This window comes from Castor canadensis, chromosome 10 (assembly GCF_047511655.1).
Source record: "Castor canadensis chromosome 10, mCasCan1.hap1v2, whole genome shotgun sequence".
Lineage (NCBI taxonomy): Eukaryota > Metazoa > Chordata > Mammalia > Rodentia > Castoridae > Castor > Castor canadensis.
The window spans coordinates 121550760-121568337 of record NC_133395.1 but is presented as its reverse complement, the minus strand read 5'-3'; the positions used below and the strand labels follow the sequence as shown (position 1 = coordinate 121568337).

The window sequence follows — 17578 nt, the reverse complement described above, 5'->3', positions numbered from 1 at the left end:
CAAGGAAAGAGCACACTTCTGGAAGGACACATGGGCAGAGCTAGAAAGTAAGAAAGACAGAGGCTGCTCTAGAGATCAACAAGTCACTTCCCATCTCTCTCACCCTGCTGGTTTCTCCAGATGTCTTTGCTTCTCTGCCTGATACTCTCCTTCCTTTTGACTTAGAGTTTCCTCTCCTTTATAATTTTGGCTTATGTGCAGCTCTTCACAACCTCTTTGGCCTTGACTTAGTAGTGTGCAACTCCCTTCCTCCTTTCCCCTTTAAGTCTAGCTTCTCAATGTAAATTCCTCAAATAGTAATCTGTTGGTACAGTGTAGCTTCCTACATCAGGGCATTCATTCACTTCCTTTTTTAAAAAAAGAACTATTGCATCTAATAACATCTCAATTTTATGTGTCCAAAGTAAAACAACTGGTCATGTTCTACCAATTTCCCAGCACCATTCTTCCAGGTTGTGGACCCCAAATTTAGCTTCTTTCTTTGCTTTACCTTCTTCCCTATACATCCTTTCTGTCTGGCAGCTCTAGATATATCATAAATAATTCTAATTTTTTTCTCTTTGAACCACTAAAACATGAATTAAGCTACTATCATTCCTTCTTAGGTTAACTGTGATACCATTTAAGTAGTCTCCTTGTCCCACTGAAAAATACATTTTTATACAACAGCTGAATAATTCTTAAAATATTTAAATCAAATCATGTCACTCCCTTAGTTTTAAATAAAGGATGCTCATTTTATGGAGAATAAAATTCAGGTAACTTCCAGGGCTCATGAGGCCCTGGGCTATTGGCCCTTCCCCCTCACTGAAGCCCCTTCTGCTCTTATGTGCTGTGTTCCTGCTATGTTCTTCTTCTGTTCCTTTACCACACCAGCCCCTTCCCACCTTTACTCCTGCTGTAATGTCCTTAGGAATCCTTCCTCCAGATTTTGCAAGGTTCATCCTTCTTGTCATTTAGATCTTAAAAGCACCCAATTCCTCTCTTCTCCCCAGTTATTCTCCATCATATCACTCTGTCAGTTTTTGTCACTGAACCTACTACATGTGCTAAAATCTTGTCCTTTTGCTTACTTTCTCTGTTCTTGCCCTCACTCCTAAGTGAAGCTTATGGGAAGGACCCAATCTATGTTCTCCATTGGATCTCCAGCTCCAAGAACAGCTCCTGGAACATGTGCTAAAGGAATGAATGAGTCTCTCTTTGTACCAGCAACTATTCATAGACTGGCTGATAATTTGGTGTTTACCTATTATCTAATTAGCCAGACTAGATGGGCCCCTAGGACCCAAACATGGCTGAGCAGGCTGGATCTGTAGCACAGAGCAAGCACTCCTTCCCTGTCTGCTTACACACTTGGCAAGCATTTCCTGACCAAATGAATGAATGGATGAGGGCTCAAAATTCAATGTGTCTCTGAGGACACTTGCTGATATACGGAGAGACTTTGAAAGGAGAGCTGAATGTGTTATGTTTTTCTTACTGCCTATATTTCTTTTCCAGAAAGCATTATGAAAAGTGGCAGAGATACACTGTTTATCTGGCTAGCAGCATTTGGTTGAAAATTGAAGTGATTTTTTAAAACTATAGAAACACAGTCATCTGGCACCAGTGATGAATCTTGAGTTAAGAAGGAATTCACATTACATTTTCATTTAGTCTTACACAACATAAGGCATTTACATTCATTTTCTTCTATGGCACTCTTTGTTCCAATATGGAATATTTATGCTTTTCTTTTTTATCTGCATAAAGCAAACATTAAATTTTATCATTCTTTTCTGAACTTTTACTCTGCAGAAGGTCTGAATTCCATCTCTAAAGACCATGGTAATCAAGCATCAATTTTAGATTTGGAAGTGGTAAAGTTCATGTCAGTCTAAAACAGTGTCTTACACTGACAAAAAGTCATCTTTAATGGTGTATTATCTGTGGCATTCGCTCTCTCTTGACAACTGCTGTGATGACTTTCAAGAATAAGTCAAAAATTGAAGAAGCCAGCCCCTTGTCATTTTGGCAAGCAATAAACTAAATCTTGGAAATTAACCCAGAAGACACTCTTTCATAATACTTTTGTTTTATGAGGAGGAGAGAGGAGGAGAGGAGAGGAGAACAAAGGAGAGGAGAGGAGAGGAGTGGAGGGGAGAGGAAAGGGGAGGAGAAGCAAGGACAGGGGAGGGGAGGAGAGGGAGGAACGGAGATTGGCATATCTGTGTTGTAACCACTACTGGATGAAGTCTTTTCAATGCCAGCATTTAATGAGTGTTGTTAAGATGAACACCAGGATGTAAATTAATTTGATATATGAATTTTCAGAGTTCTATCACACTGTGTAAATATTAATTTGTTAATTTAGGCAATTTGTTATAGACCTCCTTGTCATTAGTAAAGATTAACAAGGCCTTAATTCTAATTATCTGCAGTGTAACTCTGTGTGATGGTCATATTGGGTAAAAATTTCAGGAGCATTAATGCAAATTTCTATTTAATGGAGGTCCTGCTGTGAGGCCTAGATGGGCAATGTAACCTCTCTTGTGTCTCAATTTCATTAAAGTTGAGCTATTCTTAAAATAAATGAAACCCCATAAAAAGAAAGCTTATTCCTTTTTCATTTTTGGACCTTCTATTTTTTTTTGCTGGTACTAGGGTATGAACTCAGAGCCTTGTGCTTGCTAGGCAGGCTCTTAACCATTTGAGCCACTCCCCCAGCCCCTTTTCATTTTTAAGTCAAGTGCAAGTGCAGTGCCTGGCACCATACTGAAAGTAGACTACATAGATTAGAAAATCTCACAGAATTGCATAGAGGAACACAGACTTAATGAAAGAACTGAAGCAGGTGAGTAAGTGATAAGGTAGATAGGCCAGTGGTTAGATATAATGAAACATAAGCATACCCTTTTCAACATTTTTTTGTGCCAGAAATGTAAGTGTCTAATAATAACAATATACCAGAGTGTGTTCATCCACACTAATAATTAGATAAATGCATTTATAGTGTTCCCTCTTGGGCAGATGGAGAGACAGGTACTTTCATATCCTCCTGGTAGGCATGCCTACTGCTTTCTAAAAAGGAACGTAGCAAAATCTATAAAAATAAAGGTATGCATACCTTTTAGTTCAGGAACTTATCGTACAAATGAAATTACAAAACTATGTCAGTAGTATCATCGTTATAGTGAAAAAATTAAAACAACCTATATGTGTACCAATAGGTGACTGGCTTTATAAATTATGGCACAGCTATGCAATGTTATGGTATAGCTATGAGGCAAAAACAAAACAAGACAAAAACCATTAGTAGATCCCTAGAGCTGATGTGAAAAGGTATTTGCAGCTTTTTAAAAAATAAAAATTATTTTTCAAAATAGTATTTACACCTGAATCAGTCTTTATAACAGTGAGTACATGAAGAGAAAGTCTGAAGTGATCTCCATTGCAACTGTTCACAATGATAATCTCTGAAGAAGCGACATGGAGGGGAACTCTCATGTCCTATTGCATTTCTGTATAGTGAGATTTTAAAAAGTATTTTAGAGCAGTTTAGGTCTACAACAAAATTGAGAGGAATAGATGGAGATTTCCTGTTTCTTCCCTACCACCACACATGGTCAAGCCTCCCCCATTATCAACATCCCCCACCAAAGTGTTTCATCTGTTACAGTTTGAACCTACATTGACATATCATCACCCAGAGTCCATAGTGGACATTGGGGTCACTCTTCATGTTGTACATTATATAGGCTTGGACAAATGTATAATGACATTGATCTACCATTATAATACCACACAGAATATGTTTTCTGCCTTAAAAAATCATTTTGTTTTCTGCTTTTTCCCAATCACTGCCAACCACTGATCTCCTTCCTATCTCCATAGTTTGGCTATTAGGATTTTTAGAACAGAAAAGATGTGCTATTTTTTCTAATAAAAAAAGATATTTAAAAATGTGGCAATAAACAATGGAAAATGTAACTGTTTTTGAATGATGGAGTACAAGATGGCAGAAGAAATCGGTAGAAAATGAGTCCTGTGGTAGATATACTAAAATGAAACATGTATGAGAGATTGTTGAGCATAATTCACAGTTAATTTCTAAAGATGCCAAAAGCTAATCAAGTATGCCACAGAAGAAGCCTGAACTTTATACTTGGAAAAGTAGCTGTGTGCACTTTCCATTTATTTCTGATATCTCGGTGGTAAACTTAAGGGGCATTGTAAACAAAGATTATTCATTGCAATCAAAGATACTCAGGTTCCCTGATTAGTGTCTGAGAACTCTCAACTCAACTCCTGCTTCCCTCCACAATCCACCCCTTTGTCAGGGACATAAGAATCTCCTATAGCGCTGAACCCTTTGAAATAACTTTATTGTCAGAAAACACTATCCTATGTGTAACCCCTGAATACCCAGGCTCAAGTGACAGTTGCCACTTTGGTTTAGAATCTTTCAAAATGAAACAGATGAAGTTCTACAAACTGTATCAACAACAGCTCATTTATTCAAATTCTAGCCAGCTGCAAAAGGAAAAAGGGTAATCATTTCTGCTCCATTCTGAAATTGTTTTTCCTTCAAAGTTTATTCCTGGGCTCAGGAAGTCAACTGGAAAATGATGCCAGTAGTTGTGAGACCCAAGGAACACAGTGTCCCTGAAAACCACTCTCTAAGTCCATCTTGGCCTGCCTCACTTGACTGCTATGGGGAGTAGGCTATAAATGTAGGAGTTAGTAAGGAGTCTCTACAATTGTGGGGAATTTTCAACTGAAGGACGTCTATGCTATTCTTTATAGCATGGCAGTATGGTCTTTGGAGCAAGCTAGACCTATGTATTCAATGTCTGGTCTTGTACTTATTAGCTTTGTGACTATGGGCAAGTCATTTGACCTCAGTGAAGCTCAGGTTCTTCACTTGACAAGTGGAGCTCAGAGTAGCCACCTCACAGGGAGGTTGTTAGTCCTAAAGGGTATACAACATACATAATTCCTTTGAACAGTTCCTGGTATGTGGTAAAACTACCAACAATGTCTTTTACTTGATGATAATGATAATTACTTTCTTTTTTTCATTTATTCATATGTGCATACAATGTTTGGCTCATTTCTCCCCTCTTCCCCCTGCCCCCTCCCTTTCATTGTCATCTTCATCTTCAATGTTACTCCATGCTCTTAGAAAAGTATTTGGCGTGGTGGTAAACAACTCCATTGAGACAACTATGGAAGGCAAAACATTTGTGATAGGTTTCCATGTTTAGTACTTACTAGCTGTGTGACTCCACATGAAAAAGTTTAGGTCTCTGTATGCTGATCTATGAAAAGGGGAAATTAAAATAAACTGGCTCTGATTCTGTTATAGTGTTCTTGTGACAGTCAAGGAATAGTCAAGGAAATAATGATTTGTCAATAATTACACATATATGAGGGAATATATGTGCATATATATACAGATGCATAAAATAAAAGGATTAACATATCGACTCTCTGATTTTTACTCTCATTTGTAGTTGGCCAAGGGGATAAAACAACCAACTAGCACTTCGGTCTTTCTTAAGGGGACATGCTCAAAAGCATACTGGAGGTGGGGGAGGAGGATGAAATTGTTATAGTTTGCTCATTACTACATTTAAATTACCATTTGCTTGTCAAGTTCAGCATTTTTCTTTCTAAGAGTAATATATACCATGATAGAAATTTTGGGAGTAAAAATAGAAACATTTATTTGCTTCTTCGTGGTACTTTTCTATTTCTATTTTGTCATGTTAAGTATAACAGACAAGAAAAGTGATTGCATAGAGTATAATCCTAATTTTAAAAAATCTGTAAATTTGAACACACAAAATATTTGAATATCGCAAGCTGAGGCTCTATCTAATTCTCTTAGGTTGGCAATCGTCCACTTTCCACTTAGAATCCCTTTAGTGCCATTAACACGCCACTCCTGGGCCTCACCAGCAGTGATGCTGATGAGGTAGGTCTTTGTAGAATCTTGGACCCGCCAAGACATAGCCTACTGCTATGATGCAGTAGGGAGCCTCATATTGAAGATGAACTAAATTACAGGCCCTCTGAATTCCCACAGTGGGGGCCTGGAAGGGGAATTGGGAATGTGAATCACAGCCCTCTGGTTGTTGGAGGTGCCCCAGCCCTGAGGCTTCTGCATCTCAGATCTGGCTATTGAACACCTGGCAAGCATGGCGAGCAATCGGCTTGAGCACTTTTCTCCTCTTCCTTTAACCCTGTGACCTCTGGAGGACCCAACTCATCTCCTGGCTCACAAAATGCCAATCTGTCAGGGATGGGCTGATGTCAAAGAAGGGAGAACACAAATCTCCACCATTCAGCTGACACCATCTTGACCTCATACATTTCCTTGCATGACTTCCAGCCACTTGCTCGAGGGGACATAAACAAAATGCTAACATCTCTCTCTCTCTTTAGATTAGAAGAAAGCAGAGATTGAGGTTAATGGGACCATGGAGTAGGCACCTAACATTTTCAAGGAACATGACACAGCATACAGATGTGAATGTGATGATTCCCCTGACATTCCTGGGCTGTCACTGTATCTTTGTCCTTTTTGTAGGCAACTCAAAGTCAGCCTCTCTCTCTCTCTCTCTCTTTCTCTACCCCCCCTTTCCCTCTCTCTCTCTCTCTGTCCCTCTTCTTTTTCAGGAAAGGAAAAATGTATAAGGAAAACTAGAATTTATTTTTACAACCTTGAAAAAAATTCATGTTTGTGTTCTTCCAGGATATATAAAACTTCACCCAGGTAATGAGGTTCTGTCCAGCACATCCCCCAATCCTGTCCTGCAAAATTACACACAGTGAGGCTTAGAGCAACATAAAGGGCCCACTCAGCACACACTGATTTAATCTCTGGCGCTTGTCACCTCCCTATGGGAGCTCAACAGAAACAGCAGCTTTGATTATAAAACCTACAATTATTTTCAGTACGTGCTCCAATCCTGATCTCTAAAAGTCTGTTCAGATTTTACCTAAATAGGGCAAGCATCAGAGGAAACCCTATGAGGCTGGAAGAAAGAAACTTCCAAGAAGAAAGAAAGATGCAACTGACATTTTACTGAATTTTTACATTTCCTTCTGTTGTTTTTGAAGTGGTGGTGATAACTAGAGCATCACTAGGTTTCCTGACCAAGTTCAACTTCTACTCTTCCCCAGAATTAGAGGTCTAATTAATTCTAATTAATTAATTCTCTCTCTCTCTCTCACTCTTTCTGCAGTACTGGGGATTGAATTCAGGAGCTACAGCTTGCTAGGTAAGCACTCTACTACTTGAACCACCTTCCCAGTCCTTTTGCTTATTTAATTGCTTTTTCAGGTAGGGTCTCTCACTTATGCCTGAGCCTACCTCAGACTGCTATCCTCGTACCTCTGCCTCCTGAGCTGAGATTACAGATATGAACCACCATGTCCAGGCTGTGTTTTGAATTAGGGTCTCACTAACTATGGCTGAGCTGGACTAAAATGGCAATCCTTTCCATTGCTGCACCCTAAGCTGCTGAGATTACAAGCATGTACCACTATGCCCCAGCCCCTTAATTCTTTCTTAAGAAGACTTCAATCTAGTTTTCTCATTCTGTAGATGAGGAAAATGAGGTTTATACAGGGGCTCTGTGCTGATCATTGCCTGTTTGTTCTCTATCATTGGCCCTGTTCCTCTTCTGCTCTACCCTACATCTTGGAGTCTGCTCTTATCTGATTGGCTTCTAGTTATGCCAACCAGTAGGAACCTCGGTGGGAGGCTAGAGGGTAGGAGCAAGGCAGAAGCTGGGGTACTTTCCCCCCTTTCTCTTGCTGCTTTGGGGAGCATACCCAAAGCATCTCTCCCCTGGCCTTTTCTCCTGCTGGGTCCCTCCTTTTGCCATGGTTCCAACTTCTGCCAGAAAGGCCCCATCCTATTCTGAACAAAGAAGATGACTGTCTCATTTTTTATGCCTCTTGTTCAAGGGTCAGTAAACATTTTCTTATTAAGGCCAAATATCAAATACCTTAGTCTTCATAAGCTAAGAGGCAAAACTGAGGATATTTGATAGATACTTATATAGTACTTAAAATACAATCATTAAAAATGTAAAAAAATATTCTTAGCTCATGGGCCATATGAAAAGAGATGGTGGACTATCTGGATTTGGCACAAGGAACTTACTTTGCCAGTTCCTTCTCTAGCAATGGAGGTGGCAGTGACTTTCCACAGTTGCTAGCCTCTGGATGCCTTACACTCCCTTTCCTGATTGTTAGTGTTTGAAAGTGAAATGTCCCCAAAGCTTGTTTGTTGAATGCTTGGTCCCCAGGTGGTAGTGCTATTTTTGAAGGTGGTAGAAACTTTAGGAAGTGGGGTCTAGCTGGAGGAAGTAGGTCCCTGGGGGCATGATTTGAAGGTTACACTTGGCCCCTTGTCCTTTCCTGTCTGCTGTGCTTCCTGTCCACCATGAAGTGAACGGCCTCCGCTTCTACATGTGTTTCTGCCACCTTGATGTTTAGTCTTGCCACAGGCCCAGAGTAATGGAGCCAACTGACCACAGACTGAAACCATGAGCCAAAATAAATAAGACCTCTCTTTAAGTGGTTCTCTTAGGTATTTTGATCATAACTATAGAACAGTAACTAATACATTGATTATCCAAGCCCCATGAACTTAGTATTCTGTATTAACTTTTAAAACAATTGAGCCATCTGGCATGCATTCTCTTTTCTTGAATGGACCTGACTGATACAGGCAATGACTTCTTTAAAACTATAATTCATGAAATGAGATCATTATCCACTTTATAAATTTCTCAGTCATTTCTGGTCTTCAGAAATGCTTTTGCAAAAATGTCTTACGAAATTCTGTATATTCACCATTCCAGACAAGCCAGTTAGCTGTCTACTTGTGTGTGTTTGTACATGTGTTTTTGGTTTTCTGGTGGTACCAAGCATTGATCTTAGGGCCTCACACTTACTAGACAAGTGCTCTATCACATAAGCCATGCCCCCAGTCCTTTGGCTTCTAGATCTTTTTCCAGACAGGGTATCATGGTAATTTTTCTGGAGCTGAACTCAAACCACAATCTGCCTCTTTAGTAGCTGGGATTACAGAGGTGCACCACCATGCCAGGTCATTGATTTGACTGTCTATGTTTATGTCATCATGCAGTATTAAAAAACTGGTGTCCCCAAGGATTGCCCACAAATCAGTATCAGGAATAAGAAACTTAAAAATATATTGAAGTTATTCCCCATCTAGACAAATACTACCCAACCCCATCAAAAGTGATGGGAAAAGCTGACAAATAAGAGTGGATTGTACATGCAAGTTTCTACCAGAGGTGATGCATGAAAAACCATGCACTGATGACATGTTACCTACCAGGCCTTACCCTCTCCATTGCCTCTTCTCTGGCTGACTGCAACTACCTCCTTCCCATCTTCCTTGACTCTGTCCTCTATGCCTATCTACCTTTACAACCAGATCCAAACATAAACTTGCATGGATCCTCTGCTCAGAACCTCCAGTAACTTTCTATTTCAACCAGTACAGAATCTAAATTTCTCATATTAGCCTGCAAGACTTTACCTCATCCAGCCTCTGGCTCCTTCTTCAGTCAGCTTTATCTCCTGCCACTCCCCTTCCTTTTCCAACCCAGCAAATATTTGCTGGTTCTCCGCACACCTCAAGCTCAGGCATCAGGCCTTGAGCTTCACTCCCTCTGCACTACACCCCTCAGATGTCTTTGAGGTGGTCTCTCTCAGTTCTTTCAGATGTCAGTAAGATTTCCTGGACAAGCTAACCTAAAATCACACATTCTCTCTCTTTATCCCTCAGCATGTGTAATTTCCTCTCAAGGTTTTTACAAACACCTGGGATTTAGTCCCTTGTCTAATTTCTGTTCCATTCACTCTTTTCAAGGACTTGTCCATGATGTTCCCTCTGCCTGATGCATTCTTTCCTCTTTTATCTCTGCTGGCTTGAGTGTGTCCTCCATAGGGAGGCCCTTCTGGACTATTCTATCTTAGTACGTATCACTTGACACTCTCCATCCCAGCCAACACTTACTTTACATCTCTGCATAAAGTTCATTTTCTTCATAGAAATTACAACTGTAAAAAAAAGTTGCATGTATGTACACAAATTTCTTTATATTTCTTACTTCTTTGTTGTCTTCCATCCCCAAATGATTGTACATTTTATGAGGAGAAGGGCCATGTCTACTTTATATATGGAGTGCCTATGTACTTCAGGACCTTTTACACCATAGGTGCTCAATAGTTATTGAGAGAATGAATAAGTGATACAGAATGGGGTCATTAACAGATGCAGGCAAAATGATTGAACCATCTCCCCATAACATTAGAGGCTGTTTTCTACCTGCCTGTATCTCTCGGATTCTCAACATTTTTGTACAACATGGTGGCTTTCTAATGCTATCTTCCACAATCTCTGCCTAACAGATCTTCTTGGTTGGCAGGCAGTACCAGGGAGTTCAGACCTGCAGAACCAGCTTTTGACCAATAGCCAGTAGGAATGGATGGGCAATTACCCAAGCTTCATCACCTGCCTGATGCAATGGCTATTGAGACATGTTGTCAACAGTTTCCCAGAGTCTCAGATGTCCCACTTGTCCCTGGTGGTAACTGGCCCATTAGTGCACTCTTTCTTCCTTTTCTATCTCATGTCCTCATTTTTCACCGATGCTTCCAGGGATCACTTCCCAAAAAAACTACTTGTAACTCAAACCCTTTCTCAAGGTATGTTTTGGGGAAAACTCAAACTAAGACATCTATTTTATGCAATTCTACACTACTACTCTTCTAAGCATTCAAACAATAGAATTCTAATCTAGAAATCATACAAGTTAGGAGGAGATCAATGGAGTGGGGATATAGATTAGTTTGTTATTCATTGTTTTTATTTCATCCTTTACATGTCAAGAACCACTGTGCACATTTGTATCATTTTTTTGAACCCTATGAACATTCTCTACAAATGACAGTTCTTCTCTTCATTGTAAAATAGGGCTGTCCTTCTTGTCCTTGGTCTCCACCTGAACTCTAGTGCCAATTCCTTGCACTAGACTCCATTAATAATAATAATGATACAATTCAAGGACCACTTGTTTAGAGTCAAACTATCCTATACAATTTACTTGTATTTTCTAATTGGATGGTCACTACAAGGCTGTGAAAAATATCCTACTATTATTATTTCATTTTTCACAAAAGAGCTAAGATCCAGGGAGATTATGAGTCCAGCATGCTTCACTGCTGGTCTCTTTCAGACCCAGACTAAGGGGTTATAATTTGCCCAAACTCTATATGGCAGGGCTTGGATTTGAAACCAAGGATTTAGCTAGTGATTTGCTCTTGTCCTTTTGGCTATACCACTTCCAAATCTCTTAAACTGCCTATACAATAGAGCTCCCAGGTTACATCTTACCCACCATTTAGTTTAAGGCACCAAATTAAAATGAGATCCTACAGTTACAAAGTTTCTGAAATTTTGGCCAAAAAGAGTGAAAATTTTTGGTAATGAGAAACAATAAAGGAATGCTTGAATGTAATTACAAACACAGCATTTCCTGAACATAAAATATAAAAAATTGCAGCCCTTAACACTTTTATTTTTCCCAAATTGGCTCTTATGGTTAAAAACAAAAGTGTTTAGCATCATTGCTCTTGGGTATGAAGCTTAGGGGAAAATTATTCTCCTGCCCTTGCCCTGACAGAGCTAGCATCACTGAATAACAGCCCAAATTCTATAGCTTTCCTGCATTTACTTGCGTATTTCCCAATGTTTCAGTGAGGAGGGGTGGGTGAACCACAGAGCAAGTGGTTTGAGGAGAAGAATGGTGCCTATTCGGCCAGTGCCCAACTGGGCAGCCCCAGCTTGCCGTTCCCTCAATATGGATGACCTCTTCTTGAAGTCTTGGTTTGAAGGATTGTTAAGTCTCATTCTCCCACCCCAGTAATGCCAAACAGCATCTCAACGATTCCACTACTACCATTCTGTCATCTGGGAGGGTTTCATTCTCCTCTAATGTTAGTGAAAAGAAAAAATAGGACTGATAATAATACCTTTTAGGGCAACCCAAATAAACGTGGTAGAATTAAAAGCAAGTTAACCAATGTGAGACAGTAAAATAGGCACCCCTTTTAATGTTTGCATGTAGGCAGAGAGAAAGTTGAGGAAGCTCTGATTCTGGGTAAAATACAACATAATAAAGGAGTCATCTGTTGCCTCAATGATAATTTTTCTAATTAACTAGAATAATTACCTTTCTCTAGTTTATTTTTTTAGCTTTTATTTGTTTAGAAGTACTGGGGGCTGAACTCAGGGCCTCATGCTTGGTAGGCAGGTACTCTACAATTCGAGCAACTCTGTCACCTCTTTTTATGTTAGTTATTTTTTAGGTAGGGTCTTGTTTTATGCCTAGGCAGGCTTGGCATAAATAGGATCTTTTTATTTGTGCTTCCCTGTGTAGCTAGGATGTGTGCCACTGTACCCAGCCATTCATTGAGATGGGGTCTTGTGAATTTTTGCCTAGGCTGATCTTGAACCACAATTCTCCCAATCTGTGCCTCCCAAGTAGCTAGGATTATAGGCCTGGGCCATTGTGCCCAGACTCTAGTTTATTTTTAATTCTCCTTACTTGATTGTAAAAGAGAAAATAATATACAAAAAGAAAACTTACTGAATACTAGGTCTTGTTTTAAGTATTTTTGTATATATGTTCTCCTTTAATACAATAATAATATGAAAAAGTTAAAATTGTCTCTGTCTCACTAATAACAAATAGAAATGATAAACAAGTGAACTCATACAGTTAATAAGAATTAAAATGGTAATTTGAACCCAGGAAGTTTGTTTCTGGAGTTCAAACTAGACTAGGTTGCTTCAATAGATTAGCAGTGTAAAAAGTTATAAAAGCTTATTGTAGAAAATCTGGAAATTTGTTGTTGAATGGGTGCTTCTCAAGGGGACATTAACTTTCCAGTATTTCTTGCCTGCCTTGCCTACTAACCAGGCAAGTTTCTGTGCTAAAGAAAATAATTTATTGGTCATAGGGGCTTGCACTGAGAAGTTCAGGCATGAATGGTAAAGGGATAGTATGGAGATAGATGGCTGTAGGGATGGATGGATAGATAGTGTTCTCTGCAGGAAGCATTTCACATATATTTAAAAATTATTTGAGAAAGTGATTTCAAATGGCTATTTAGTATTTCACTTCATGGATGTACCAAAATTTATTAACTGAGTCTCTGTTTCTAATTTTTCCCACAGTCCTCTAAATATTCAACTGTGACCTCCTCTGTCATTCCTCTTATGCATTAGTGCCAAATACTGACATTCCTCAAGTGGGCTTTCTAAAATATAAGTACCTTAAAATGAGAACCCGTACCTCACATATCAGTATACAAAGGAAGTGTTAAAAGTACTAAGTCCAGACCTACCATCTTCCCAACTACCAAGCAAGTTTCATACCAAGATAGCACATTAAACACTGCTTGTTCATTTCAATCACAAATGAAAAGGAAAGTCAAGTAGTAAATGTTTTATTTCTATACTTAAATGATGTATTGCTGAATGGCAGTTCTAAGTATGGGTAAAAGATATCCAGGTGTGGTGATACAAAGGGGATATGCATTTGGGTATATTTATTAGAAGTACCACTTGAGCATTTTGTAAGTTATCTAGAATTTTCTAACTGACATTATCTTAGGTCTTGAAATGTTTGTCTGATAACCAATTAAGGGTCTTCCTTTGACTGTTATCTACAAAATAACGTTTTGTTTGAATGACTTGGCATTTGAGTTTATTGTCTTCCTTGTGTTTGCAGTAAACTGAATAGTCAGAAGCTGCTGAGTGTTCTTATTTTATTTCTAGGATTATGGTCAAATCCCTGGCATTGGCTCATGGAGTTTTGAGAAAATAACCTTTTAATGAGTTACATTATCAGCATCTTGCTAATTCAAGTTCTCCTGAAACATATGCCTTTGTAACAACCTGTATAAATTCTAGCTTATTACTGACATCTTCCTTGTTATTGACAGGATAAGGGCAAAATATTTTAAAGTATCCAAACATAAAACTGAAATTGCAACTCTATTAAAGGGAGCCTCTTTGAAATGGCATGTTATAGATCCTTGATGGACATTACTGGGACGAAAGTGCAAGGTGTTCTGTGGCATGAGGTAGGCTAATCCTGATTCCTTAAGTCTAGACAGTAAATGCTCTATAGAAGTAGTAAGAAGAGTGGCAATGGTTTCTGTCTTTCATCTAGAACACTGCATTTTAAATTGCTCCAAGGAAAGCTGGGGTTCCCAGGAGATATTGCAGAGGCTATTCTTACCAGTTGGGGTGGGCCAGGTGTGTGACAGGAAGAGAGCCAAGGAAGACCAGCTGAATGTGTTAAGATCCCTTCCTCCCCATTTTCAACATTCTCAGTGACTAATATCTGTTTTATATCTGGAGCTTCTGAGCAAGACAATGTTTGAAAGAAAAGCTCTGCTATTAAAAAAGAAACAGTGGTTAAGCATTTTTGTTTCAGTACCTAAGTAAAAATCTTTCAAACGAGCGGGCTTCTGTGTTCATTATGGCAACAAAAATTTTTACCTAATTTCTCCAGTTGCCCTTCATTGCTTGAGCAATCTTGGGAATAAAATGGAGAAACTCAATGACAATGGTGGAAACTGCACGAAGAGTCTTCTCAGCCCATTTTGCCTCAGGCACTGATCTCTGATTCAGATAGTTCTCTTGATTATTCTCCTTCACTTTGAGGGAAAGACTTGTAGTCCTGTGCTCCAGTCATGCAATGTTCAGTGGCTTGTTGCTCTTCGAATTTTAAATGGTTGATCTTTGGGTTATCTGCTCCTACTACATCTCTTGGTGAGGTGCAAACCTTATGATTTAATAAATAATGTTACTAAGCATCTTAGCCCTGCAGCCTGGCCATTGGCAATTCTTACTGTCCATTCTAGATCACAGATTTGATCAATGAGCAGGCATTGGCTTGGCCTTGTTCCTCCAGAAGCTAAGGGGTTCATTCAGAGCGTTCAGAAGTGTGAAGCAACTTCCACTTGTATTTCCACCAGCACAGCACAACTACTATTACCATATTCCCAGGGATTTCATGCTTCGTTTCTCTGAGCTTTGTCCTCTACTTTTAATTAGGAGACTACTTGAGCAGAGTTGTCTGTAAATTTTGTCAGATCTACTCCTAAAAACTAGAATGTTGGTAAAATGCTACTTCCCCATGAGTCATCACATATGAATTGAAGTACTTTTGTTTTAGACTAGGAAAGGTTCACTAGATCAATGTGATGAAGCTACTTTCCATGATGTGTAAATCTTCTGAGATAGAAGAGTCTCGTCTGAGTTTCTGTGGTCAAATGTATTTGGGAAATTCTGTGTCTCTCTTGGTAATTCAAAATGTACATTAGAAAATTAAGGAGCTAGGAAGTATTTCTTGAATTTATTTGAAACATTTTCAGGGGCTGATTTTTACTTTCTCTGTAATCATATAGCCAGAACCATGCCTGGTATACTCAATAAATATGTGTTAAAATGAAGTGGAGAGCATATTAATAAGCTACGAAACGTTGTGTTGAGTTTTTAAAATCACACTAGATATTTGATGCCAAATATTTGGGAGTTTTATGGAAATAAACTATTTTAAAATTGAATTCCATTAATCCATGTTGGGTACATGCAAAGTTTAAGACAAGTCTTGAAGGACATCTAGCATTATTTTATACATAGGGCACAGGTAAGGTGTGATCTTTCACACTGGATTTATAAAGAGGTTGAAATAGTTATTTCTAACAATTAAAGTACAGCAGCAGAGACATGAGCTTTTTTTCAATCCTGGTGGACTCAAACCCTGAGTCTTCCTCTTACTGGCTGATGTGGGGGAAAAAATGTGTCTCAGTTTCCTCATTTTTAAATGTGATAGTAATAGTACTCCCCTCAAAGGGTCATTGTGTTGACTTAATGAGATTGAATAGGTAAACAGCTAAGCATATGTGGCACATGGAGACAGTATTAGATATTCAATATTATTAAATACATTATCAGCCAAAATAACATAGTTAATATCAAATTACTGGTATCTGTGTTGATAGCCCCCAGCCCTGGACCACATTTTGAAATCTTTTCTTTTTTAAGGAGAATCAGTTCTTCCTTGAAAGTATAACTAACTGGTGTGTCCTCCCGGTGTGGGGTGGTAGGTGGACACTGTTTTGGCAGAATCTTTTCTTACCCAGAAGCCCCTGAGAGATACATTTTTCATAGACAATTTTTCTTTCTCAGTAGAAGCCACAGAAGAGAGAGCTCTGTGGGGCTAGAGAGCACGGACTACCATTCCCTACCTGAATGGGTAGGCAAACGCTATGTCAATGCTGAGGTTACTTTCTGTCTTGTTGACACAATCCACACTCAGCCGCAGGCCTCCGGAATAGCCACCACATGTTGCAAATGCAAAGATTGCAAAAAGCTGTGGAGAACAGACAGAAAAGAGAAGGCAGCCGTTAGAATGATGCTGACCTAATGAGATAACAGAGCTTAATGCCTGGGTTGAGGGAGGTTGTGGTCTTTCTGAAGGATAGTATCATATTTATTCAGGCTGGATGATGAAAGCTAGAATTATGGTGGGGGCTGTGGAGGGGGTGTCTAAAGAATAGGGTAGTGAGCTTGAGAAATGTTTCTTGCAGAATCAGTCAAGATAAGGACAAGATGACTGAGCTTGAGTGTAGCAAGCGCTATCATACCTCAGGGGGTAGAGACATAATCTCAAAATTTTCCATAAAAGCCTGGAAATCAGTGCACCAACGGGTTACTCATGGATGTCTCCAACTAGAACGAATTTGTGGTGCCTCTTGCTTTTTTCCTTTTTGCATGGCTATTTTTTTGCAAGAAATATGATTTATCTTTTGAAACCATATAGATGGCTTTAAAAAAAAAAAGTCATAGCCAGGGAATTCCTCAGCTAAAGCGTTGATGAAGAGTAGGTATCAAAGAAGTTCTATTGCAGAATACAAAATCTCATTATATTTAAATCTCAGGCTCCCTTAAGTGGTTACATCTCTGTGTTCGTTGCTATTTCTAAGTCAACTATTAAAAGCTTCGGTTGTTACCACTTACAGTCATACTTTATCCTGGTAGAAAACATGAATTTCTGGGGAATTAGGCAGCAAAAATTAGGAGCAGGAACTCAGAGAAGTTTTCTAGAAGAATAAATGTCAGAAAGGTGAGATGGCCTAAGATGGGAATAAGTGACAAACTTTATCTATTTCATAATTTGAGTAAATTCAAAAGAATTTTTGCTCATATCCAAGAAAGTAGATTAAATGCACTTACCACTAACACATACTGTAATATTCCAATTTATTACAATTTTGGCATTCTGCTTTGTGCAGTAACTTGGGGTCCCCTATCAGGAACACTTGCTGTCTTTGCATGGTGAGAGGAGTTATTATGCAGGGGTCAAGTGCAAGGGTTCTGGTACATGACCTTGGAAAAGTTGCTTAATTTCTCCATTCCTTGGTTTCCTCATCAATAAAATAGCATTGATAATAATTCTTCTAGTCT

At 39.0% G+C, this 17578-nt stretch overlaps 1 protein-coding gene across 4 annotated transcripts in view; it reads right to left on the bottom strand.

The window, feature by feature from the left end:
* Positions 1-17578, bottom strand: part of Synpr (synaptoporin) — a 300697-nt gene that overhangs the window by 106086 nt on the left and 177033 nt on the right. For all 4 annotated transcript variants that reach the window (XM_074044116.1, XM_074044119.1, XM_074044117.1 and 1 more), the window contains one exon: positions 16360-16484. In XM_074044116.1, coding sequence (XP_073900217.1) covers positions 16360-16484 — 125 coding nt within the window. The remainder of the gene's footprint in view (positions 1-16359; positions 16485-17578) is intronic.